Source organism: Budorcas taxicolor, chromosome 21 (genome assembly GCF_023091745.1).
Source record: "Budorcas taxicolor isolate Tak-1 chromosome 21, Takin1.1, whole genome shotgun sequence".
NCBI lineage: Eukaryota > Metazoa > Chordata > Mammalia > Artiodactyla > Bovidae > Budorcas > Budorcas taxicolor.
In genome coordinates this window covers 36066618-36094008 of record NC_068930.1, presented here as the reverse complement: position 1 = coordinate 36094008, position 27391 = coordinate 36066618, and the positions used below count along the sequence as shown (strand labels likewise).

The 27391-nt window shown below is 39.6% G+C and overlaps 1 protein-coding gene across 1 annotated transcript; it reads left to right on the top strand.

The window, feature by feature from the left end:
- TSPAN3 (tetraspanin 3) lies at nt 1-27391 on the top strand. The gene is made up of 7 exons (XM_052659516.1): nt 1-245; nt 14769-14960; nt 15210-15284; nt 18329-18430; nt 19345-19497; nt 19757-19840; nt 26485-27391. The coding sequence occupies exons 1-7, from the start codon at nt 183-185 to the stop codon at nt 26575-26577; spliced, it is 762 nt and encodes a 253-aa protein (XP_052515476.1). The 5' UTR covers nt 1-182; the 3' UTR covers nt 26578-27391.

The following is a 27391-nucleotide window of genomic DNA, read 5'->3' as shown; positions in this document are numbered from 1 at the left end:
TGCGGCGGCTGCGCGTAGGAGCGAGGTGCTTGCTGGGGCTGGGGTGCGCGACGGCGCCGGGGGCTGCGGTGAACGCCTCGCAGGCCGAGCAGTTCCCTGTGGGGAGGCGCCGTCGCCATTGCCACCTCGCTCGGTGAGCGCGTCCCGCTCGCCGAGCAGGGCCGCAGCCGACCGGCGGCACCATGGGCCAGTGTGGCATCACCTCCTCCAAGACCGTGCTGGTGTTTCTCAACCTCATCTTCTGGGTGAGCGTGGCCAGCGGGCGGGAAAGGGCGAGGGGCCGGCGGTGCGGCCCGCAGAGGCCTCGGCTGAAGCGCCGGTGGGGACCCAGTGGGGACTCAGGCTGGGTCGCGGCTGGCGCTGAGGAGGTGGGGGAGAGACGGGAGTCTGCGGCGGAGACCCGGGAGGGCCTGGCCCCGGAGGCCGCTTCGCTTTGGTATCTCCGCGGCCGGGACGAAGACTCGGGGTGTAGAGGGCGGTGAGGAGAAACCCTCGGGGGCTTCTGGCGGCCTCCCTCCCAGGCCCAGCGCCCCGGCCGGCGGGCTCTGTGCCAGGAGCCCGGCGCTGAGAGCCCCCCCTCCCCCGACCTCCCCCCGGAGCAGCCTGCTGGACGGAGAGCTCACATTGCAGATTCTTTCAGGACATCAGGCTCGAAATAGGATATTCCCCAAAGGGTCGGGCTCCGCTTTCTTTGTCAGGGCCCGGAGCCCCCGCAGCTCCACTGGCAGCCCCGAGGCGAGCGAGCAAACGGTGCAGAAGTGCGGGGACGCTTCCGACTCAGGCGTGAGGAATTTTGCCTTAGAGCTCTTTGTGTGTGTGTGGAGAACTGGTCGACTGGTTACCAGCCCAGAAAACGGAAAGGTTTCAACTTGAGAAGCTAAATAATCCTGTGAGCAGAAAAATCAATCTTATTTGTTTGGCCATGGGGGTGGGTAGCCTGAGATTATAAACCTTGGTTAAATATGACTCGAGTGTCACAAGATCTAGAAAGCGATGAGTTCACTTTCAATAAAAGGTGGCTTATGAATTTTTTTGGACACGCCCCCAAAGAAAAGGCCCTTTGTAAAGCACTTCATTTTACTTCAGGTCCTTATCTCGTCAGGGACTTTTGTAATAACCTGTGTTATTCCTGTCAGCCTCTCCACCCTCTAGTTCATCTGGACCTTGCACCCGGATAAATCTTATAAAGCTTTTCTTCCTTCACATCATTTTACTTCATTTAAAAAATAAACACACACCCCTCCCCCAAAGCTTCAGTAGTATATAAAGTTCAGTGCCGTTCTAGTGTTGCAACCAAAGTCCTCAAATCATCTTTTACTTCCTCACGATTGACCATGTTCTTAAACACCTGGACACACTTCTCTGTCCCCAGTCTTCAGGACACTTCTTGAACATTTCCACTTCCCATCCTTTTGTATGCATCCATTCACCTCTTTGCCACAAACATACCTAAACTGGAAAGAATCCTTTCCTTCTTACAACCCGGTTCCCTCCTCCCCCTGCAAAGAATGAAACTTTTCATATCCTGACTGCTGTAGCGTAAAAGAATAATTACACATCACAGGGCACTTACCATACACATCTTTTGCCATAGAGTCTTTCAGGGTATGGTGTGATGAAAAGAATCCAGACTGAGAGTACTGTTCAGGATCACCCACGTGATACCAGGATTCCATGATTTCTTCTTTTCCATTTAGAGCAGTGTTTCTTATACTTTAGTTTGACTTAGAAGCCTTTTTAAAAGGTAAAAGAATCTCCTAGTATCTCCAGATGAGAAACACTATCAGATAAGATTCTTAAGTGTAGACTTAGCTTTGTATCCTTTATAGTCCCTTATTATTTTTATGGGCATACAGTTTGATTTTGAAGGAGAATCTGTGTACTATCAGGTGACTTCTAGGCCTTTCAAGCTCAGGGACTGGAATTGTTAAACAAAATACTGGAAATACAGGAACCATTTTCTTTAAATAATTAAATTTTCATTTAAAATTGCAGTTTATTCAAAGATTCATTCATCTTTAGAAATTATATAAGTATATGTACTATTATTGGCACTTATTGGTGAAGAAGGTTATGTTGAACTTCGGTTGTGCTTTTCATGGTGGGTTCTTGCCAAGGCTGAGGTTAAACACCCTTTATCTAGGTTAGTAGAATAGTAAAATGTTTGTGAGGTGAGCTGTGATGAGGAAGTTAAGCAGACATGTAGGGGAAAAAAATGTGGCACAGAGCAGAATTCATGTAACATAACTAAGAAGGAAGCAATATTAGATGAGTCTCCCACAGAATTAGTAGTTTAGGGACCAACTGTTGGAATCTGATGATGTTGGTAATCATAACTAAATTTGAGTGCTTTTTATACCCAGGCACTGTGCTAAGCACTTTAATGGAATAAAGCCTCCTAACAGCCTCATTTGGCAGGGAATATTATGCTTCTCTTACAGATAAGGATATTAAAGTTTACTTAAAGTGGCACACCCAAGGTGGGGCAGAGCCAGCCTTCAAACCCAGGGTGTCCTATACTCTAGAGCCTGTGATGTTAGAGCAAAGTGTGATTTCAAAAGACTTGCAAAGGGAGCAAGGAGCTCTTTAGGCAGTGTTAGACTCACTTGCTCCAAAACATGATTTTAACCTTGTTTAGAACTTCCACCAGCATTTAAACTGGACTATTTAACTTGTCAGTTTAAAAAATTAGGTCATTATGAGGAAGTACATAAAACATGTTAACCTGTTCTTCCTGGTTTTTTATATTGCATTCTTTAGTTCTGATAAGTGTATTCTTTTATAAGTGGTCCATTCCACCTTTTAATACCTTAATGTATCAGTGTAAGAATAAACATTCCCTACATAGAGCGTCTCTAACATTTATCTCGGTTCCCCTGGGCAACGTTTCCCTCATAGCTCAGTTGGTAAAGAATCTGCCTGCAATGCAGGAGACCCAGGTTCAATTCCTGGGTCAGGAGATCCCTGGAGAAGGAAGTGGCAATCCACTCCAGTATTCTAGCCTGAAGAATCCCATGGTCAGAGAAACCTGGCAGACTACAATCTATGGGGTTGCAAGAGTCGGACACAACTTAGCGACACCACCACCACCACTGGTCAGCGTTAGCAAAGATTTTTTTAACTGTTGCATTGGCTCTTTACTATCAGCTGACTGTTTATAAATGTTGACATTTAATTGCTTTGGCAACATATTTAAACTCGGCCTCTTAATATCTTGATATCCTGGTTCAGTTGGCAGTTTGTTCAGTGAGTTGTGATGTGGAAATAGATATGTACTTGAAATGCTTAGAATCGGCATTAGATGATATAACAGCCAAAGTTGTTAATGTTGACTTGGTATAGATTATTGTGGACAGTACAGTCTAAGAAAATTACTGTGGAAAGGCACAAAGGGGAAGCAGTGGTTTCTAAAGTTCTTAAGCTTGTCTTAATGGAAATTGAGAGCTCATCACCAAATTCCAGAATATTAGGGCTTGTAACGTGATAGGTAATTTTGGACAAGTGAAGGGATGTACAACTTGGATCTCTTTGTTTTTTACAGAGTGGCATAGCTTTAAATGTAAGTGTATTAGTGCTAGACCCATGATGATTTTTGGAAGACAAAAGTGTTTAGTTACTAAATTTTGAAGGCTATTAGAATAAATAGTCATTAATCTCTTCTCTAAACTGCACTTTTGCTCCAAGGTCAGACAACAGTCTTAATTCGATCTGACCTGGGAGGCCTCATCTAAAACAAGTTTAAATCAGTAGTTGATAATTTCAGGTTTTATTCTGTTCAGTTAATTGAGTATTTAACTAAGTCCCATGTTATACAAATTACCTTTACTTTTTCTACCCTAGAAGAAGAGCCAATTGGCTAGTGTTTATTTTGCTCACACATATCTTAGGCATTATAGAGACTGTAAGAGAAAGCTTTGTCCCTGCTTGCAGAATTTCTAGTCTGGCACATCTGTTTAGGGTGTTGTTTTTCATCAGTATGAAAGGCCATGGTAATGCTAAAACAGCTCTGGAGTAGGAAATACCACAAGGTTAAACACCTTTTCAAGGCTTTTGGAAACAACTTTAGAATGTGGCAGCTTAACTAATCATTCATTCATACAAAATACAAATCCTATTTAAAAGCCTTATTTAAGCTTTAAAATTTGTCTTATCTTAAAAAAGTTTCAACTTTCATTTCCCTCTGTAAATCCATAAAATTAAGGAAATGTGCTTTGTTAAGCAGATACTACACAAATGTTTAAGCACCCACTTTTTGCTTATATTACTGAAAAAGTAGTGGAAAAGTGAAGATCTCTGTTCTTACAGAGCTTTACAGGACAGACAGTTAAAAATAAGCAAGAAAAATAACAGATAGTGATATGTTATGCAGAGAATTAAGACAGAATGATGTGATAGGTTGGCAAAGAAGTCTTTTCCAAGGAGGTGAAATTTAATCTGGAATATGTGAAGGAACAGATGTTGGGGTGATTTGGAGGAAATGGCAGACGTTTAAGACAAGGAACAGCCTACAGGCCCTAAGGCAAATTTGATGTGTTCAAATTACCAAAAGAAGTTTTAGCTGTACCTTCATGCTTTTGTTTAAAAGATAAAAATTTATAATGAAATATTTCATTATAAATGAAGAAAAACTGTTTGTCACACATCTCCATATACATATTTTGTGTTTTCTAGCACATCTTGCACATTCGAGTTGAGAATATGATACTTTATTTTTTTTTCTTTTTTCTTTAATTTTTATTTTTACGTTATTTTACTTTACAGTACTGTATTGGTTTTGCCATACATTGACATGAATCCACCATGGGTGTACATGCGTTCCCAAACATGAACCCCCCTCCCACCTCCCTCCCCATAACATCTCTCTGGGTCATCACCGTGCACCAGCCCCAAGCATGCTGTATCCTGCGTCGGACATAGACTGGCGATTCGATTCTTACATGATAGTATACATGTTACAATGCCATTCTCCCAAATCATCCCACCCTCTCCCTCTCCCTCTGAGTCCAAAAGTCCGTTATACACGTCTGTGTCTTTTTTGCTGTCTTGCATACAGGGTCATCACTGCCATCTTTCTAAATTCCATATATATGTGTTAGTATACTGTATTGGTGTTTTTCTTTCTGGCTTACTTCACTCTGTATAATCGGCTCCAGTTTCATCCATCTCATCAGAACTGATTCAAATGGAGTCTTTTTAACAGCTGAGTACTCCATTGTGTATATGTACCACAGCTTTCTTATCCATTCATCTGCTGATGGACATCTAGGTTGTTTCCATGTCCTGGCTATTATAAACAGTGCTGTGATGAACATTGGGGTACATGTGTCTCTTTCAATTCTGGTTTCCTCGGTGTGTATGCCCAGCAGTGGGATTGCTGGGTCATAAGGTAGTTCTATTTGCAATTTTTTAAGGAATCTCCACACTGTTCTCCAAAGTGGCTGTACTAGTTTGCATTCCCACCAACAGTGTAGGAGGGTTCCCTTTTCTCCACACCCTCTCCAGCATTTATGAGAATATGATACTTTAAACTGGACCCTTCATCCCCCATCCTGGTATTTGTTTCTCTACCTCTTGTATTCCCATCTTCATGAGTGACTGCTCCGACAAAGAATATGTCATTGGAGCACACCTTCAGCTAACAGATTTCTTTTTTCATAGTTGTTTCTCAGTTTACTAGAAGAAAAGCAAGTTATCGTATATAACAGGAGACCTATTTCTTGTCTTTGACAGTTAAGAAAATGAATTATTTCCAGTCTTACTGCATTCTCAGTCATCTGTCCACTGGACCAAGTACCTTGTGGCTGGGAGTTATTAACTGAAAGAACTCAAAGCAAAGGGAATGTAGGAGGACTCTCTTTAATTGGCAATTTAAGAAATAGGTTGTTTATTACCTTTTTAGGGTATTTATCATGCTTTGAAATATTTTAATGAATTTATTCCATAAGATCCAACATTAGGAATTTTGCAAAAAATTTATTCCATAAAATTTATACTTGCATCAAACAAGTATACCCTAAGACTCATTCACTCAGTAAATACTTGCTGAATGTCTGTGCTTTACCTGTTTGAGAAATGCAGAAGGTGTAGCTCCTGCTTTCTAATAGCTATAGGAAGAGGGGTCAGACAGACAGACAGAATCATTTAATGTTCTAGTGAATTTAATTTCTAGCTGCTCCTCTCCTTCCCCCTTCCACAAGTCTTCCTTTAAAAATGTCATCTCTTTCCTCCCTCCCCCTCTTTAATAGTTCGGTAGAGCCAGTAGCTGAGAAAAATTATTTGCATTAATGTATTTGTTTTTTACTTACTAAAAGGAAATCTATAGTAAATGCTGACATACTGTATTTTACATTGTTGTTGCTATTGATTAAATACATAACCCAAGCAAAGGCAAACTCCTGTTATGAAGTTGAAACACCTCAGGCTCTAGTAGTAATAACTGACTCTTTACAGTTAGAGTAGGGTATGGGGATAGAGAGTCTCAAAGAAAAATGCATATTTAAATACTCTGAAAATACTCTTTCAGATGACCCCTGGAGCCTTGCAGTCTGAAAATATCTAATTTCCATGCTGTTAAAATAGTTTGACTATGGCAGTTGCAGATCTCCAGTTTCACTGCAGCCTGAATGTTTTGGATTTTTCAACTGGGAGATAGAAATTGGATTAATAGAAAAATTTTGTTAAGCTAGATAAACAATGATTATAAAAAGTCAAATACAGAAAAAGTGAAAATAGGACAGAATTGAGGAACATGATCTTTGGAATATCTCCAGAGTAATATTGGTTTAAAGGATTAAAATATTCTTTCTTTAAGAATAATGGCAATAATGATAGTGATATTGATAATGAAGGAAGAAGTGGCTTATTGTCAAAATTATACATCTCGAAGTAGGGTTTTGTTTTGCTTGTCTCCTTGATAGGTGATATTTATGGCAGAAAAAAGATGTGTACTGAAGTGATCAGAATTGTGTTAAGTAGTCAGAAAACATGTAAAGATGAGTCAAAGCCAGGCAGACCCAAGAAAAGTTATAAACATGGAAGATTGGCAGAGGTGCCTAAAACATTTGGGATTGAAGAGATTCCTATTTTATGTTTTGGTTAAGGACAGATTTAAGAATTCGTTTGTTAGAGAACAACGAAGTCTCAATTTCAGATACAATTTTAAATATTAGCTTTCATGATTCTGCAAATACATATTTCCTTTTTAAAGAAGACACTGAAAAATATTTTAATATTACCATAATTTCGCCACCAAGAGACAACCAGTATTAACATTTTGGTGTTTATAAATATCCATGCATAAGTGTGTTTTTCCCCTAACATACCACAAGTGTGTTACTAAATTATGCTTCAACATATTTAAGGGCTATAATGCAAATATATCTCTGGATGCTTGGGTTTTTTCTTTGTGTGTGTGTGTGTGTGTGTGTATTTAATTGTTATTTATTTTTTTATTGAAGGATAATTGCTTTACAGACTTTTGCTGTTTTCTGTCAAACTTCAACATGATCTTTTGTTTTTGCTATTGTAGCATTTTGATGAATGCACCTTGTACAAATCTTTTGTTTCCATCTGACCTCCTTTCTTAAGAATAGACTCCTAGAAGTACAGTTAATAGGTGCAAAAGCATAAATGCTGAGGCTAATGATGTGTTGCCAGATTGCATTCCAGAAAGATTCTTCTTCTACTCCTGAGAGGGCTCTTCTCTCTGTATCCTTACATATCTTTGAATACTGCTTGTCTTTATTATTGACCAATTTGTTATGGAGAAAATGATATATTTAATAGCTTCCCAAATTCTTGGTTAAAATAGCTTTAATTTCTGTTAAGAGGATTTGAAATCTTTGCTATAGTCTTTTTTTTTTTTTCTTTTTCTTGAGTGATAAGAAAAATGTGCAGCATTGGACTTGGTAGAAGAGTAATTCTGTTCAAAGATATGAAGTATTTTATCAGAGTAAGTCAGAACCAAAACAAATATGTTTGACTAGAAAATGTTATGTAAGTAGTAGAATGATGAAAGATTTAAGGTGATTTTAAGAAACTTATGGCTTGAGGGTGGAGTTTGGGGAAGCTTTCAGAAGTACACTGTATAGGGACCTACCTGGTGGTCCAGTGGTTAAGATTCTGCACTCCTAATGCTGGGGCCCCTATTCAATCCCTGGTTAGGGAACTAGATTCCACATGCCACAGCTAAAGATTTCTTACGCGGCCACTAAAGATCCAGCATGCTGAAACAAAGATCAAAGATTCCACGTGCTGCAGCTAAGGCTTGGCACAGCCAAATAGATAACTTTTTTAACTTGGAAGATAATTGCTTTACAATACTGTGTTGGTTTCTGCTGTACAGCAGCGTGATTCAACTCTAAGTATAGGTATATCCCCTCCCTCTGAAGCCTCGCTCCCAACCCCCAATCCCACCCCTCTGGGTTGCCATGGAGCACTGGGCTGAGCTCCCTGTGCTGCGCAGCAGCTTCCCACCAGCGATCTGCTTACACATGATGGTGTGTATGTCGGCGCTCCTCTCTCAGTCACCCCACCCTCTTCCCCTAATGTGTCCGCAAGTCTGATCTCTACCTCTGCGTCTCTATTCCTGACCTGCAAATAGGTTCACCAGTACCATTTTTTTTTTTGTATTCCATATAGACACGTTAAATGTGCTGTATAGAATTACCAATGGATTCCTTGTAGGAGAGAAGGGAGATAGGTACATGAGAGACTATTGTGACCATACAGAAAGCTCTGAGTTAAATGTTTAAAAATAAATATACCTAAGATGAATTTCTGCTGCTGTTTTTTCACCTCTCTGCTTTTTGAAATCTGCATTCTTACAAAGTCTGTGGAGTACACAGTGGTTTTTGCCAAGTTTTTCTATTTTTTCTCCCAACATTCCAGTCGCTTCTGCTTTACCAATTGATTGTTGGAGGCAAAAATCACACAGAGAAGTAGTTCGCAGGTGAGAAGAATTTGTCAGACTCTGCTTTTAGCTGAATGACTTAAGATGGCCCCTTCATCTTTACCCTGTCCTGCAGGAAAATCACTTGTGTTCTTCTTTGCTTTATCTTCACCCAGATGCTCTGTGGGATGCTTCTACCTCCACATTTCTAAATTTCTGTACTGATACACTTTCACAGCAGAGCTCTTTCATCTCCTGTTGTGGGATAGTCTGTTCCGGTGGCAGGCTCACTGTGCTTGATGTGCTACCTTCCATTTCCTGTTTCTTCTTTCTTAGAAAAGTAAAGAATTTAGGAGTTTTGTGGATTATAGTATTTCATCATCTCTCTCAGAAGATTTGAAAAGTACAGAAACAAAACAACTAGTTTCTAAACCAAAACACTGGTTTCTAAACTATAGAAAAATCAATCTTACATAACAGTGAAATTTCTTACTTTAAAAGGGCTTTACATTTGTATGTAGGGAGTGAAAGGGTGAAAGGATAAAGTGAAGTGTCATGCTTTTAAACTCATACTTCTAAAATTTTCTAACAGGTAGCTTTATTTTTGGAGGAATAGCTTGGTGTTGTGCAAAAGCACTGGCTCTCCTAAGGTTTTACAATTTTGTGACAGTTTAGAATATGAGTTTATTAAAGGGTAAGGAAGAGGGACTTCCCTGGTGGTCCAGTGGCTAAAACTCCATGCTCCCAGTGCAGCCGGGGGAACCAGGTTCGATTCTGCTCAGGGAACTAGATCCCACATGACAGACAAAAGAGTTTGCATGCCGCAACTAAAGGCCTGGTGCAGATTTTTAAAAAGGGTAAGGAAGAACAGTTTTCAGAAAATTCTCTTTTTTTTCCCCTATTGTTTCAGCTTTCAGCCTTTCCCTTAAATTTCCCTTAACTTCTTTGTAAAAAGGATGAATATTTTTAGTATACTGTCCTCCACAAATCCTCCTTATAGGCTCAGATTTTCTCAGTGGTGACTAAAGCAGTTCAGCTGCTTCCAAGTTCTACATTTCATCCCCTCTGCAGCTGCTTTGTTGGCAAAGCCCAGAGCCTTTGATAGATCTCAATCCCAGCATGACCCTTCAGAAGGATTTAACCCTGCTCACCTTTTAGCCTTTCTAATAGCCACCCGTCCTATGTTAAAAATCTTCATGACTGCAAGTCCCTAGTTAGGAATTACTTATAACCTTCCTTACATTTACTATATGCGCCCCACCTATGTTTGTCATTTGGATGGTTGGATGTCATTAAAGCAGTTGTTTATTGCTGTTTTTAGGTCTTCAGCTCTTGTTAGGACACCTTCTCTGTGTTTTCAAAGTAACTGATGTCTTTCATAAGTTGTTAATATTATACAACTTTTGTTAAGCACTATGTATACATGTCATTGGGCTTCGAACCTGCCTACCAATGCAGGAGACATAAGAGATACAGGTTCGATCCCTGGGTTGGGAAGATCCCCTAGAGGAGGGCTTGGCAACCCACTCCAGTATTCTTGCCTGGAGAATCCCATGGACAGAGGAGCCTGGCGGGCTACGGTCCACAGGGTTGCAAAGAGTCAGACATGACTGAAGCGACTACACACACACACACACACACACACACATGTCATTAAGAGAAGAAAATTTAGAGGACACCCTCTATGAGTTACTTGATTTATATAGTTTCATATCAGCAGTCACTGCAGTTTTTCTTGGTATGTGCAGTGACTATGCTGCTTCCCCCTGTATGTTGTCAAAACAGAAGCATTATGTTCTCAACTGCACTGTGTGACTTAGATGTTGACTAGTTTGCAGCCTGGGGAAAGAAACTTCTCTCAAATCTATTAGAAAAGGAACAGGCAGCTTTACAAATGGCATCTCCTTGCATTGCACTCATTATCTGTCTGGGTGGAGGCTGGCCGCACTGGAAGTGTTTCGCTTGGCCCAGTCCCAGGCAGCACCAAGGGTGAGCCTTGTAGGGACCTCAGACTCATTTCATATCTAAAATGGAAATAGTTCTTCAATGTCCTGTATTTCAAATTGTTGAGTACCTATATCTTCCAGTTTTATTTTCTATCAAATTTATGTAGCCTTTAATTACCTTTACTAGCACCTCAAAGATGGAATTTATTTTAATTCAAGCCTTGTAAATGAAGGTTGCCTATTAGAGTAAGAAAAGCTAAGAATCCAAAGAATAGAGAGATGACTAGTGAAAACAAACTGGATAAAATTTGATTGCTTCACACATAAGGATTTCTTCTAATTCAGTTTGGGGACTAAAAGTATTTACTGTAACAAAATGTTTGTGTGTACATATGTGTATGTTTGCATATCACACATGTAGTCAAGAAAAAGTAGTTTTGGGTATGAGTGTTAAGTATTCCATATACTTCTGTGGTTAATGCACCCAAATTATTTAACTGTTTCTCCTCTTTTCTCTCTCTCATGTCTTCCATCATCCCATAATAATATGTCCCCAAAGTAAGTAGGTCAGTGAACTGAGGGTCTTTGAACAGGTTCAGTTGCTGTAAGTAAAGCATTTGTAAACTAATGTATTCCAAATGTGATGGCCATTAAGAATTAAGTAAGCTGGATTAAGTTGCTAAATCTTGTTCGAATAGTGAACTAAAATCTGTAAGATTGAACTGAAGAGGAAACAAAGCAAATTCAAACCAAAGATTTATGATTGAGCTTGAAGGGCAGTTTCAAGGGAAGGGATGAGATGAAGTGTTCTCAATGAATTTTGACAAATACCTACCACGTGCCAAGAGCTGCTCTGGGTGCTGGATGGTGGTTCAGGGCTGAAAGACTGACAGGCAAAGTTTGTGCCCTAAAGGAATGCAGAGATTTATATAGTTATAATTTCCACACTTGTGATAAATGCCGTTAGAGCTATGTAGGGGATGGTCTGTGACCAAGGGCACCTAATCCCATCTGAAATGGTCAAGAATGGTTTCCTAAAGAAGAGGTGATATTTACACTGCATCTTAATGGGTGACAAGGCGTCCTGAGCAGATGAAGAGGGCAGCAGAGGTAAAGAAGTACGGGAATGTGTAGTGCATTCGGAATAACAGCTTTCAGTAGTTCAGGGTGCTTGAGAGGCGTGGAGTCCAAGCCCAAAAAGCCGGAAGGAACAGCTGAGTTTATCAGAGGCCTTACTTGCCTCATCCTGTTTTTTTTTTTTCGGGGGCCGGGGGCTGGGGGCGGCTCGGCACATGGCCCCCGGTGTGTGTCTGTCTGCCATGCTGCCAGCCTGCTCCTGATGCAGCCACCCTCCCCTTGCCCCTGGCACTTGCCTCATCCTGATTGTAAACATGCTAATGCCTTGTTCTGGTTTATATTTTTAACAGAAATAACTGATCATATAAAGAACATATTAAGGGACAGAGGGAGGGTGAGCAAGTAAGGTTTAGGGTGAACAGTGGTAAGGCCTGAATTAAGCACTGCAGAGGGTTGAAGAGAAGTTAACAGTATTCAGGTGGTGTTTTAAAAGTAAATCTGGGGCTTTCCTGGTGGCTCAGTGGTAAAGAGTCAGCCTGCCAACGTGGGAGATACACATTCAATCCCTGATACAGGACGATCCCACATGCTGCAGAGTAACTAACCCCATGTACCACGACTGCTGAGCCTTGGGAGCCCGTGCTCCACAACAGAGTACCCTTCATTCGGCCACAGAGGAAAACCTGTACAGCAATGAAGACCCAGCACAGCCATAAATAAAACTATTAAAAAATAAAAAAGGAAACCTGAAGGAGTTTGAAGATTGATGGGATATAGAGGTAGGTCACGGAAGGAGTATAGGGTAACTCTCAGGCATTTGACTAGGAAAAGTAACTGCTGCTGTTTGCTCTGAAATACGAAATATGAGGGCAGATTTAATGGAGTGAGCAGGAAGGCAGCGAGGGTTTGAGGTAGGTTGAGGTCAGGGTGACTGTGGGACTTCCAGATGGGGATGTGTAGTTCTGAGCTGATGGCTTGGGTGGAGAGCCACAGTGACTGGTGAAGCCATAGCTAGGCTAGCCCAAGGAGAGCCTACAAAATGAGAACTAAATAGGGCCGAAGGTAGAACCCTGGAGATCACTAACATTTGTCTGGTAAAGGAGAGTCCCTAAGGAGAATGAGAGAGCAAGCAGTGGGGCCTCCTGAAGGCCAGAGGAGAGTTTGAAAAGAATATAGTTTCTTAAATTGGCTCCATTATTCTAGTTGATGTCTGTTAAAAAGTCCATGTTATTTAGTTATTTATTTTTAAAGTCAAGTTACTTTCTCAACTTTCTATAAATGGAGTCTTTTCTTTCCAGATCTGAGTGATTCTACCGGCCTAGTGTATGAAAATATACTGATGATGCCCAAGCTTACAGAGTCCCACAGACTTAAACTGCTTCCAGGTTGAGAAGAATTAATGATATCATTGTGGAGGCTCTTTTGTAGTTTGAAAATTAATGCTGTATGTGTTAAATTTTAAAGATTGGTGAAATAATTCTTTTTATATGAAGGCCTCAAAATGCTCTATAAATGATAGTTCATTAAACTGATGTTTTAACACTTAGCCTCACACTGTATTTGCTCATTCACATAAAAGCAGGCAACACTGGGCTGTCAGCATTGTGCTGGCAAAATTGACACAAGAGCAAAATTGACAATATGAGAGGAGAATGTATGTATTAATAAAACTCTAGGTGGAGCACAGTGTCTGCAGCAGCAGCTGTTTTATGACTTTCTGCATTCACTTCCCGGTAGGTGCTCTAAAACTTTGTACCTCAAAGTGTAGCTCAAAAATCAACAGCGTTAGCTGGGAGTTTGTTGGAAATGGCAGAATCTCAGGTTCCACCCCCAGACCTACTGATCAGTCTGCAGTTTAATAAGATCTTCAGATGATTCCTATTTACATAGTTCAAGAAACACTATTCTAAAGCATAGACTTAAAGGGTTTGCAGTGGGCTTCCCTGGTGGCTCGAAGAAGGCAGTGGCACCCCACTCCAGTCCTCTTGCCTAGAAAATCGCATGGATGGAGGAGCCTGGTGGGCTGCAGTCCATGGGGTCGCTGAGTCGGACACGACTGAGCGACTTCACTTTCACTTCACTTCCCTGGTGGCTCAAATAGTGAAGAATCCGCCTGCAATGCAGGAGACCCCAGGTTCAGTCGCTGTGTCAGGAAGATCCCCTGGAGAAGGGAATGGCAACCCACTCCAATATTGCCTGGAGAATCCCAGGGACAGAGGAGCCTGGTGGGCTACAGTCCATGGGGTTGCAGAGTCAGGAATCACTGAGTGACTAACACACACAAAGAATTTGCACAGTTCTTTAGTCATTCAGCCCTCTAGCTTTACCATTTCACAGTCTCATCTAGGACAGCAAATTTTTTAGAAGTGGATATCATGTATCATGGTTATTAGTTACTATTGTATTTTCTTTCCCCAAAGCAAGAGATGAGAGTATAAATGCAGATTCTAGAGTCAGATTACCTGGGTTCAGGTCCTGACTCTGCCACTTGTCCTGATTTCCCCATTTGAGGGGGGTAGCCCTTACCTCTGTGCTGATCTGTAATTGACTACAGAAGGCCTTTGGGGTGTGTGTGTGTTTTCATTCTTGTCATCCGTATTATGTGTGGGATTAATGGTTTCTCAGTCCTTGATGAGCCAGCAATTACCAAAGAGTAGATGGAATTTGGAAGACTTTTCAACTTTAGTAAAGAAATGTTCTTACTAATGAATAATTTTCAGCTTCACTGAAAAAAGTCTACAAATAGATTTAAAAGTGGTGGAAAATCTCATTGAGTTCTAATGTGCCAAGAAATAGTGGGAATGTTTACCAGGGGTTGGAGAATTTCACCAGCGCTCTGACCTTATCTTCTACAGGGAGCCGCTGGCATTTTATGCTATGTCGGAGCCTATGTCTTCATCACTTACGACGATTATGACCACTTCTTTGAAGATGTGTACACTCTCATCCCTGCTGTGGTGATCATAGCTGTTGGGGCCCTTCTTTTCATTATTGGGCTAATTGGTTGCTGTGCCACAATCCGGGAAAGCCGCTGTGGACTTGCCACGGTAAGTTAGTTCTTCCCTGACCGTATGTGTCGTCATAATATGTGGGAATATTCATTTGTGTTACTTGCTTGACTTGAGCATGAAAGTCCGTATTCTCTTTGGCTTTCTTTATAATTGGAATAGAATTAGCACTTGTCTTAAACTTGTAGCAGTTAGCTCAGACAATTGCTTTTTATCAAGAGAGTATTTAGAGCTATTTTTTCATTTGTATTTAATTTTTGACGATGTTTCCTTACATTTTCCTTACAGTTTGTCATCATCCTACTCTTGGTTTTTGTCACAGAAGTTGTTGTTGTGGTTTTGGGATATGTTTACAGAGCAAAGGTATGTTGTCTACTGTAATTTATATGTTTTGAAAGGTGGTTTAAGTGTTTTGAGTGAAATAGAACAAACTCATTTTCAGAGTAAACATTTTCTTTTGCCTTCAGTTTAGCCACCACTTGAAAAATATAAAGATAGTTAGAAATTATGTGTCAGGATTTCTTGTCTTATTTAATATAACAAAGTGTTACTCTGCTGCTGTCCTAGTTTTAGGTGGTGCTTGTTTAGTTGCTAAATCGTGTCTAACTTGCGACCCCATGGACTGTAGCCTGCCAGGCTCCTCTGCCCATGGAATTCTCCAGGCAAGAATACTGGAGGGTTTGCCATTTCCTTCTCCAAGGGATCTTCCCTACCCAGGAATTGAACCCCAGTCTCCTTCACTGCAGGCAGATTCTTTCCGACTGAGCTACAAGGGAAACCCCTAGTTTGTAGACAGTTTTCTTTAAATGACTCTAGTTGTTGTTCAGTTGCTAGTTATTCCAGCTCTTTGCGATCATGGATTGCAGCATGCCGGGCTCCCCCATCCTTCACTATCTCCCAGAGTTTGCTAAAATCATGTCCATTGAGTCAGTGGTGCTATCTAACCATCTCATCCTCTGCTGCCCCCTTCTCCTTTTAACTTCAGTCTTTGTCAGTATCAGGCTCTTTTCCATTGAGTTGACTCTTCACATCAGGTGTCCAAAGTATTAGAGCTTCAGCATCAGTCCTTCCAACTAATATTCAGGGTTGATTTTCTTTAAGATTGAATGGGTTGATCTTGGAATTCAAGGGACTTTCAATAGTCTTTTCCAGCACCACAATTCGAAAGCATCAATTCTTTGGCACTCAGCCTTCTTTATGGTCCAACTTTCATATCCATACATGACTACTGAAAAAACCATAGCTTTTGACTGTACAGACCTTTGTTAGCAAAGTAATGCTTTTTAGTATACTGTCTAGGTTTGTCATGAGAAAGTGAAAGTGGTAGTCACTCAGTCGTGTCTGACTCTTTGTGACCCCATGGACTGTAGCCCACCAGGCTCCTCTATCCATGGGATTCTCCAGGCAAGAGTACTGGAGTGGGTTGCTGTGCCCTCCTTCAAGGGATCTTCCCGACCCTGGGATCAAGCCCACATCTCTTATGTCTCCTGCATTGGCAGGTGGATTCTTTATCACTAGTGCCATCTCAGTCTTTGTCATAGGTTTGTCATAGCTTTCCTTCCAAGGAACGAGCGTCTCCTTGACTGTAGAATGATCTACAAATGAATAATTGGTCAGCTGAGAAATTTGTTCAAATTTCCTAAGTCCATAGATTCCCAGATTTCTATTTTAGAAGAACTAAATTAAGGATTTCATTTTCCATTGCCTCTTCAGGAAAAAATGCCTTGGTCTTAGACATAGAAAAAGGTTACTGGGAGTTGGTTTTCAGTTGCTCAGTTGTGTTCAACTCTTTGCGAGCCCATGGACTGCAGCATGCCAGGTTCCCTGTCCTTCATTATCTCCCAGCTTGCTCAAACTCATGTCCATTGAATTGGTGATGCCATCTAACCATCTCATCCTCTGTTGTCCCCTTCTCCTCTTGCCTCCAGTGTTTCCCAGCATCAGGGTCTTTTCCAATGAGTCAGCTCTTCGAGTCAGGTGGCCAAAGTATTGGAGCTTCAGCTTTAGCATCAGTCCTTCCAATGAATATTCAGGGTTGATTGCCTTTATGATTGACTGGTTTGATCTCCTTACTGTCCAAGGGGCTCTCAAGAGTCTTCTCCCAACACCACAGTTCAAATGCATCATACTGGGGGTTGCAACCCTCCAACTTGTTCCTGAGGAACGAGGGCCCCTACCAACTCAAACACCAAGACAACTATAGCCACTCCCTTCTTGTCCTTCTTTCCTCTTTTCTGGTCATTTCTTCTTTTCTTGCCCCTTTTCTTTCTATTTTGCCCACTTTTGCCTTCCACCTACAGCAGCATTTAAGGCTAATAGGCTGCTTTAAATTAAACTATAGAGCTGTTATGGGCTTCCCTGGTGGCTTAGGGGTAAAGAACCTGCCGGCCAATGCAGGAGGCATAGGTTCGATCTCTGCATGGGGAGGATCCCCTGGAGAAGGAAATGGCAACCCCCTCCAGTATTCTTGCTTGGAAAATCAGATGGACAGAGGAGCCTGGGGGGCTGCAGTCCATGCATTAGCAAAAGAGCTGGACACAACTTAGCGACTAAACAACAACAACATAGAACCGATACAAAGGCATCCTAGTCTTATTCTCTGAGCGCACTTGGGGTTATTCTCATTGTAACTTATGGTTTGGAGTCAAAGACATGATAGGCTGATTTACTATTTAACCATTGCTGTATAAGGTACCAGACAGCTATGCTATAAAAAAGAATGCAGTGGATCATACCCCTGCCAACAGTCTGGGTATCAATTTTATGATCTTAACCACATGACTGATAAAATTACCAAATAGGTCCCATCATCTTAGAAGTAGGGTAAGGAGAATCTGGTACAAGCAAACTTAATTAAATGATACTTTAGTTGCCTCTCTGTTGGCAGTGATATATTTTGAAGAGTTGATTTCCTGATCATTTTTTTTAGATCTGTTGATTACTTTTGCATATTTGTCCAAGTCTAAATAAACATAAGTAAAATGTAATATTGGTATTTGTCCCAAAAGTATCCTGTGGGTGCTTTTTAAGTTGTTTAATTTTTACCTCCTTTAGGAAAGGAAAATGAGTAGGTCTTCTAAGAACCCCATTTGAAAAAGGAGGTGATATATTTATAATCTAGGACACTTATCTCAAGGCTCAACTGCTTTCTCCCTCTTTCATAAATAGGTAGCCTGCCATCTTGCACACAGTCGTCTCTTTGATTGCTTTTAATCTAATGTAATATGTCTGACATTTTACCTGAGTCTACCTGAAGGCAGGCAGGGAGAGAACTTTTTTTCTTACAAGAAATTTATAGCACTATCTTGAAACTTTACATATGTGCCATTTAGGCATTTAGCTGGAGTCTTGACTAATGTTACTTTCACCAATATTTTTGAGGGACTAGATTCTTTGTTTTGATTCAGGTGGAAAATGAGGTTGATCGCAGCATTCAGAAGGTATATAAGACCTACAATGGAACCAACCCTGATGCTGCTAGCCGGGCCATTGACTATGTTCAGAGACAGGTGAGTTCTCTTGAAGCTGGAGAACCAGTCACTATTGAGTCAACATTGAACTTATCTCTGTTACTGTGTAAATTAGCAGTGTACCGTAATAGCCATGGTTAGCTGCATAATGAGTCCAGTATTTTTCCATGATTACCTAGCATAGCCATAAGAAGCATCTGCCCTTCCTCCTCAAAAATAATTAGCTAAGGGTGTGATAATGAGCGAGAGGTTTATGTCACAGGAAAGTTGAGAGCCCAAATGAACTTTAGAGGAGGTAAGAAGTCTTTCACATACCTTTAGAAGATAAGACCGGCAAAGATAACAGACAAAACCGTAAAAAAAGAAAATTATTGTAGACAATTTGAATCATACCTCAAGGTAGAATCATCTAGTAGATCTTTGTATTCATAAACTCACCTCAAAATGTATCGAGTTTTTGCCAATCTTATTTCATCTATCTCATCTTATTTCTTACTCCCACATGTCTTCTGCTAATTATAACTTAGAGTAAATCCCAGACGTTTCAGACAAAAGATTTTAAATACTTTATCTTTGGATATAATATTTAATTCAGAATCAGATGTTTAACAGGCAAAATTAAAGATTTTTTTCTTAGCTATAAACTACCCCTTGTTGGCAATATGATTTTTCAGACAGAGGGTCTAGAACCACTAATTATATGTAGCAGTTTAAATTAAAGTTAAAAATTCACTAGCCAACACTAGCCACATTGTGAGTGCTCAGTAGTTCCGTGTGGTTAGTTGCTACCATACTGAGCTTACAGACCTACAACATTTCTGTCATTGCAGAAAGTACTATTGGACGTCCCTGGTCTAAAGTAGCTTAAAGCTCTGCAGTGCACAGAACTCTGAAGTTCAACACAGGGCCTTGTGTTCTATGAGGACTGATGTCTCTATTCTCTTCTCTGTTAGCTGCACTGTTGTGGAATTCACAACTATTCAGACTGGGAAAATACAGACTGGTTCAAAGAAACCAAAAACCAGAGCGTCCCTCTTAGTTGTTGCAGAGAGACAGCCAGCAGCTGTAATGGCAGCCTGGCCCACCCCGCTGATCTCTATGCTGAGGTAAGTTCAGTTTCTTGACTAGCATTTGAATCTAGCCTGGTAACCTGTTTTCTTGGTTAATTATCTCTACCTAGAACTTTTCTACCTTCTTTTACTTGCCTTTAATGTCATTTAATTTTAATATAAGTTATTTTCAAGTGCATTATCTTTTTCCCTCTTGCTGTTTGTCATTTCTGTTTCTGCTAGTGAGTAGTAATGTGTGACCTTGCAGCTTTTCCCTTTTTAAAAAGACTAATGAAGATGACTTTGGGTGTTTCAGGGGTGTGAGGCTCTAGTTGTGAAGAAGCTACAAGAAATCATGATGCATGTTATCTGGGCAGCGTTGGCATTTGCAGCTATTCAGGTAAGCACAGCTAGCCAAGGAGTTATCAGAGTGTCCTGATTCTCCAGTGTCAACATCCAATGGTTTTTAACCACCAAGTGCGGTTAAGTTTTGTGTATATCGATAACTTGGAAGTGACTGAGGTACAGACACCAGTGTCCAACATCTTCTATTTCCTGTCTCCAGACATAGACCCAGAATGATCCCAGAAGCCAGAGATCTGGATGGGGAAACCATGGACGGGGGATTTCTTATTTTATTCTCTTGACTTGATTAGTGAGTGACCTGTTCAAAATACAGACTGTTGTCATAATGTATTCTTGGGAGGTGCTTTAGTAGAACTTCACACAATTGTTAAAAAAATCAAACTGCTTTATTTTAGCTTGGCAATGGAAAGCTTTATTTTAATTTTTTTTTGTTTCTCTTTCCATTTCTTGCTTTCCTGTCTCCAAGGGATTTATATGTTAATATACATACATCAAGAACTGGCACTACACTGGTCTCTTACATTAATAGGAGCAACTTTATCACTTTACAGAAAAGACTGTTAAGTAAAAACTGAGGTTTAACCGCCCTAGTATATGTGGATTTAGTTTTTTTAGACAGATTGGCATCAAGAAGTCTGTCATACCACTTGGCATATCTGGAAATGTCCCGTGTCTTTTTGGCAGCTGAGGGTACCTGTCCCAGCTCCTACCAGTGAAAACAGTCTTTTTTTCCCCCCTTATTAATAGCTTGTACAAAGTACTTGGTAATTGTTTTAATCACCTCTCACTTTATCAAAAACAAACAAACCCACACATATCCTTTATACCTCATCAGTTCAGTTCAGTCACTCAGTTATGTCTGACTCTTTGTGACCCCATGGACTACAGCACGCCAGGCTTCCCTTTCATCACCAACTTTCAGGGCTTGCTCAAACTCATGTCCATCAAGTCAGTGATGCCATCCAACCATCTCATCCTCTGTCATCCCCTTCTCCTGTCTTCAATCTTCAATCTCATACCCACCTAAAAAACAAATAAGGAAGATGACTATTTTTCTGCCCAGATAAACTACCTACATTCCTAGTTTCTCAGGTATTTATATTTTATCTTAGGAATTCTGTTAGAGGAATGTTACAACAGTTTGAAAATGATTGAAAATCCTTTGCATCAGATCTAGTTCTCAGAGTGTTCTTAGTGTTCTTTTAGTATATTCTTGAAACGTGCTTCAGGTCCAGAGAATCTATTCTAGCACATTATTGACCAGAGACATATCAACACCACAGGCATTAATTTATTTCTGCAAAAATCACCCAGGCAATAATGTGTTAAAGTTTTTATATCATTTAATTGCTAGATAAACCAATGTAATTGCTAATTTATATGTAAGTTGCTTGGCTTGTCTGCTTTCTGTATATTTGAACAGAAACTAGTGTATTTAGTAGGAAGTGCCTTTTAAAATGGCAAAAAGGTGATTGTTTACTTTGCTGGTATTCAAACACCTCTGAAATTATTGATTAAAAAGCCTAGCTCTATTTGCTATGGTCTTTGCCCTTCTAAGCATTTACTCTGTGGCTCAGTGTAGCAGTAATCTGTAGATCAGCAGGGATGTATTTCATATTTTCTCTGTGTAAACACTGTCATTTAGCTAAAAATAACGAAACATGAAGGTAGTGTCTTTACCCAAGTGAAATCCTGATCTGTGCATTTTTAATAACTTTATGTGTGGTAATAAAGCTGCATATATTAGCATGCAGCAGAAAAGCTTAAGAAGTTTATGATGCTTATGATCATGAAGTATGCAAAATGTATATAGAAGGCTAATAAAAATCAACACTCAAATATGTCCCTCATCTACTTGAGCTTATTAACCAGCTTATTAATATTTCTTCGTTAAATATTTTTCAGTGGGGACTAATAAACATTCTAACCAGTCTCTTAAATATGCCTTCTTATACCATTTTATAGGTAAATCACTGTGGCTTAAATAATATCTGATAAAGCTTTGATGTTTCAAGCTCCACAAAACTAAGTCAGAGATTGAGAACTTTTGCAGACTTGAAACATAGTGGTTTTGAAAATTTAAAAAATTTTAGTTTTAAGAGAAAAAACATCCATTTGTAGTAAAAGGATTTTCTAATATGCGTGAGTACCTATAAATGTTTAAACTTTTGGTATTCAGAATCTGATGTAGATCGGTGCCCAGGATATGGAAAACCTAGGTGAAGGCAGAAACAACTCAAAGAGCAATGAGCTTTTATATTTACCGTGATAGAGAAAGAATTAGAAGGATGCTTGGAGATTCTCCAGTCCCTGTTCCCTTAGTTTTGAAGACCTTGAAATTGAGGAAGAGCAAGGATAGCATGACTTAGGACCATCATTAAATCTTGAACCTTGTCTCCATGTGTGCTCTGCCTCTGATTACAAATTGAAGAATTAAGATTCTCAAAAGATTAAATTCCTAAATTCTGTTATGAAATCCGACAGCAAATTGACACTTTAAGCTGGATGGAATACAAAATGTAATAGCATTGAAAAGTTGTTAGCGTTTTTCTTCAGGTTCTTAAGTGGGGAAGCTCTAAGAGCTACTGCGGTAAATCGTTTTATTTAATGGTAAAGAAAGGTGATTTTTGGTAGCGTTGTGAGTATCAAAACTATGCAAGTGTTGTCTCCTTTGATTTTGATTTGTGGTACCATTAAGCTACATTTCATCAATGTTCTAAGACATAAAGGTGAATTTAAGATGAAATTCTCTCATAAGTTAATTTACCAATAAGAGCCTGTTGTTTGAGTGTCGTGGGCCAGTCTGCCCACCACCTTTTTTGGTGTGAGCCCCGCTCATTTTATGTATTGTCCATGGCTGCTTTTGTGTTATGGTGACAGAGTTGAGTAGTTGCCACAGAGACTAATTTTGTCTCTTGGTTCACGGAGCCTAAAATATTTACTATAATTGCCCTTTATGAAACATTGGCCCACCCTTGTTCTAGTCTTGTTAAGTGGTCTAGGTTTGGATAGGACCAAAATGATCAAGGGGAAAAAACCTGAAAAGTGCTGGTTAATTGTTACAACAGGATTTTTTAATATAAGAGAATGAGACTTTAAAGATTTTGCACACTCCTTATACTATTAGTTTATTAATCAGCAAGATATTTCACTTCTTTGATAGTAACCAGCCTCTTAAATGTACAAATGATCAGCTATAAAGTTTATATTTCAACAGTCTGGTCATAATAATAAAATCTAGATTTTTGATTTGGCAAGCTCTTCTAAGTATCAGGTGCAGGTAAAGCTCTCTACAAAGGCAGTATGGGAAAAAATGGAAATTGTCAGTCCTTGGAGTCTCTAAACGCTGTCACGTCCTTCAGATGGAATGATCAAGAGCCAAATTTTACAGAGAACTGCTTCCCAAGGCCATGCTACTTTTTTCTGGTCTGTATGCCAAGTGTGAAGGAGGCTGAGACTGCCATTTCCTTCCTGCTTCTTCTAACTTCTATTTTAATTCATTAAAATGAGTTAAAATACATATGTAAATAGCACTTTGGATTGGGCCCTTTAGATAGTTAAAATTGAGTGGCTTAATTCTGACCATCTTTTGAAAAAAATATTTCAAGTAATTCTTCCTTAAAAACTTAAAACCAAAGCTAATTCCTGAGTAGCTAAGTTGTGGTTTTTGTTTTTTTTTTTCAATTTGGGGAAAATTAATCTTAGTTGTTAACTTTTTGAAAATTCTTTAATTGAAAATCCCACTTGATAAATTTCTCTTCAAATGATAAATATTTAATAATAGGTGAAACTCCTGCTCAAATCTTGACTCCAGTTCTTGAGTCCCTCCTTGCAGAGGCCACCACTGTTCCCAGTTTCCTATATATCCTTCCAAAAGTAGTTTGTGGTTAAACAAGCACATAAATATTTTTTATACAAATAGAAGCTGATAGGATGCAATTTTCTGCTTTGTTTCTTAAGATAATTGTATGAAGCCTCCAGAAATACTGCAGACCGAATCTTTATGCGTCTTGCAGTTTCCCTCAGTGGTTAACATTTTGCAAAACTGTTATATATCACAACCAGGACATTGGCATTGAGACAATCCACTGGTTTTATTTAGATTTCTCATTTCTATATGTGTATTCAGTTCTGTACAATTTTATGACCTGTTTGGTTCTTGTATCCACCACCACCACAGTCAGGATACTGAACAGTTACAACACTATAGAGTCCCACCTGGTACTCCTTTATAATTGCACCCACCTCCCTCCCACTCCTCCTCCCCATACCCTGGCAACCACTAATCCGTCCTCCATTCCCAGAACTTCATCATTCTACAAATACTATATAAGTGGAATAATACATGTAACTTTTTGTACCTTCTTGAAGACAAATTACTATGCTACCACGGCTACCTATAAGTATTCTATTTTTTTACCTACTTCATAATTTATTTGCATTAATGGGCACCTATGGAAGTGTTGCTATTACCAAAATGCAAGTAGTGAATACCCTCTGTATGTATGTGCAAAATCTATAGCAAAAAATTTGTAGTCATTAAGTTGAGGGGTCAGAGAATAGGGATGACTTTTTGATAGGTGTTTCTAAATTTTTCTCAGAAAAGAGTGTTTCTAATGTCCAGTTCTAATTACCTTGTGTAAAATACCTACTTCCCCATGATGCCATCTATTGTGTATCTAATTGTGTATCATAGAACATTTTAATCCTTGGCAGTCAGTTTTTTTAATCATTTGCTTATGTATTTAGTAATCATTTTTGCTGTTGGCTGGGTGTTATATTTGGACTAGGTGCAGATTACTTCTCATGACTTGAATATTGTAGGGATAAGTTTCATTCTAAGAAATCACACTGGAGCTAAAACATTTGTGATATTTTTAAATCTGTTGTTGAAGAACTTCAATAATCAATGAGATTTTAATGTAGCAAAGCTTTGGAAATGAACCTGTAATACTTAGTGATGAGGTTTGCATTATAAGAAGTTATTGTGTAGCACTTAATTTTTTTTTTTAATTTTTATTGGAGTATTTAATGTTATTAAACAGACTCATTTCCAGGCATGAGTAGGATTTTATCAAGCTTATTGAATTGTTTTTAAATCAGTACAAGTTGATTTAATTAAAGTCGAGAAAAAAAGATACTTATTTCACACTCCATTTTGAGAGTGCTGACTCCAGTAGAAGTTAACCAGCTGAAAGGAATGTGAGGAGATGAGAATGGGAAGAGATTTTTTTTCCCAACCAAATCAATAATTTCAGTGCTTAGCATTTTTATTGCTCAATTTAACATTGCCTGGGAACATAATTGTGTTTGATCTTATAGCTGTTCTAAAAATGTTTTGATGTACAGTGAATGGAAATGTGTTTTTTTAGGAATTAGATACTAAACATGTCTAGAATTGGCTTAAGATATATAGTGAACTTCAACAATATCTACTTTTAAAATGTCTTTAAGGTACTTTGCATTAGTAAACACTGAGCAAATGCTGTTATAATGAAACTGATGAATTCAAGCAGGAAGGATATATCCCAAATGGGTAGAATAGAATAAGGGGAGAAGTTGGAGTGTGTGACTTCATCATGGAGAATTCAGACTGAGGACTTCCTTTGTCTCTGTCCATGTGTCTCATTAGTAATCTTCCACTTCAGACTTTGAGTGTCTAGCTATAGATCGGATACATTCTGTTGAAATTAGATTGACCCCTGTATGTACAAAGGGCCCTGCCTTTTAAAATCAAATAACTGGGACCTTTCACTTTCAGTGAAAAGTTAGAACAGCACATTAATTTATTTAGCTCTTTAATAACTTTATATTTTGTAAGAAAGCAGGTCAGAAATTCTAGACTCGTTTCTCTTTAATCCAGCTTAATCCTCTCACTTATCCAAAATAACATGGCATGACTTTATTACTACTCCAGTTTGCTACCACAGAAGGATTAGGCCTATTAAAATGATGAAGAAAGTGACCTTTAAAAAGTAGTATGTACATAATATCACAGAGCTGTCCTGGATTTCAAAAATAATTGCAAAACAGAAACCTTCAAACCACACTTTTTGGCATCAGGATTGGTTCCCCCTGCATAGGGCTTTTGGGCTACTCATATATTGGGCTTTTCATTCTGTGGATTGTCATAAAGCCTGTCTCCCCAAAATCCAGACGTGTGAAAGACCAACGTTAGATTTCCTCATATGTAGTCTTGATCATTCCACTCTAGACCTTTGCTGTCTAGTGTGGTAACCACTAGCCACATACGCCTGAATTTAAATTAATACCATAAAGAATGCAGCTCCTTAGTTGCACTAGCTCCGTTTCAAGTGATCAGGAACCTCATGTGGCTAGTGGCTACCATATGTGACGGCTCAGTTACGGACTGTTGCCAGCAGTACAGCAAGTACACTTCTATACAGCCCTGGTCTGGATCAAGATGGGGATGGCACTAGAAGAGCCTGGATATTCTGCTTGCTTCACGGATTATTCTTAGATATGCAGCAGGGATGCCAAAACTGGGTTCTTAGTTCCTAAAAGGATAATGTGTTCATTAGAAATTGCTTACTGGTCGTGATTTTTTTGATGATTTGAGATCTTTGAACTGTGAAACAGTTCCATTGCCAACAAAGAAATACACACGTGCTGTAAGAGGATTTTCAGCCTTTTTTCCCCATTGTTTTCTTCCTACAGCTGCTGGGCATGCTGTGCGCCTGTATCGTGTTGTGCAGAAGGAGTAGAGATCCTGCTTATGAGCTCCTCATCACCGGCGGAGCCTATGCATAGTAGAAAACTCAAGCCTGAGCTTTTCAGTCTTGTTCTGATTTGGAAGGTGAATTGAGCAGGTCCACTGCTGTTGGCCTCCTGAGTTCATTTAGTTAAAGCACACATACACAGGTGTTGGACAGAGCAGCTTGACTCTTCATTTGTCTACCTTCTTACCTACCCACCTATGACTTTTTTTTTCCCCTCTGTTCTAGCTCTCCGTGTCCGTAAGTGTTTTGAGTACAGCGGTAAATGTTCTAATCTCAGAACCGTTTGTGAGTTGCATAGTGTGGTAGAATCAAAGGTTGACGTGGCCCTGCTTCTGTCACCTCCAAGCATAATGGGACTGCTGCTGTAGTATCACCAGGTCCTTTCAGTCTTCACAGTGGAGAACTCTTGGCCAAAGGTTTTGGGGGGGAGGAGGAGGCAGTCAGCTGTCTGGTTAAAGTTAATACCAGATAGTGCCCCTCATCAGTGTCCTTTTTAAAAATATATACTATAGTCCAGTAAGATAGCAACTGTACAAAATGGCTAAGATAGATTTTAGAATCATACCTCGTGTATCTTGGTTCATCTTCAAAATCAGACTGATCTTTGAAACTAGCGGTTTTTAATCAAAGCTGGCTTTATAGGAGGAGTATAATGTATGCACTACTATTTTAAAACAGTTAGTGTGAGTGTGTGCGTGTATTTTTGTATGATTGAGCCCATTCATCGTTAAGTCTAAACTTGTTAGAAATAATGTACACATGTAGACTAGCAAAATAGTATGTAGATGTGATCTCAGTTGTAAATAGAAAAATCTAATTCAATAAACTCTGTATCACCCCCTCAA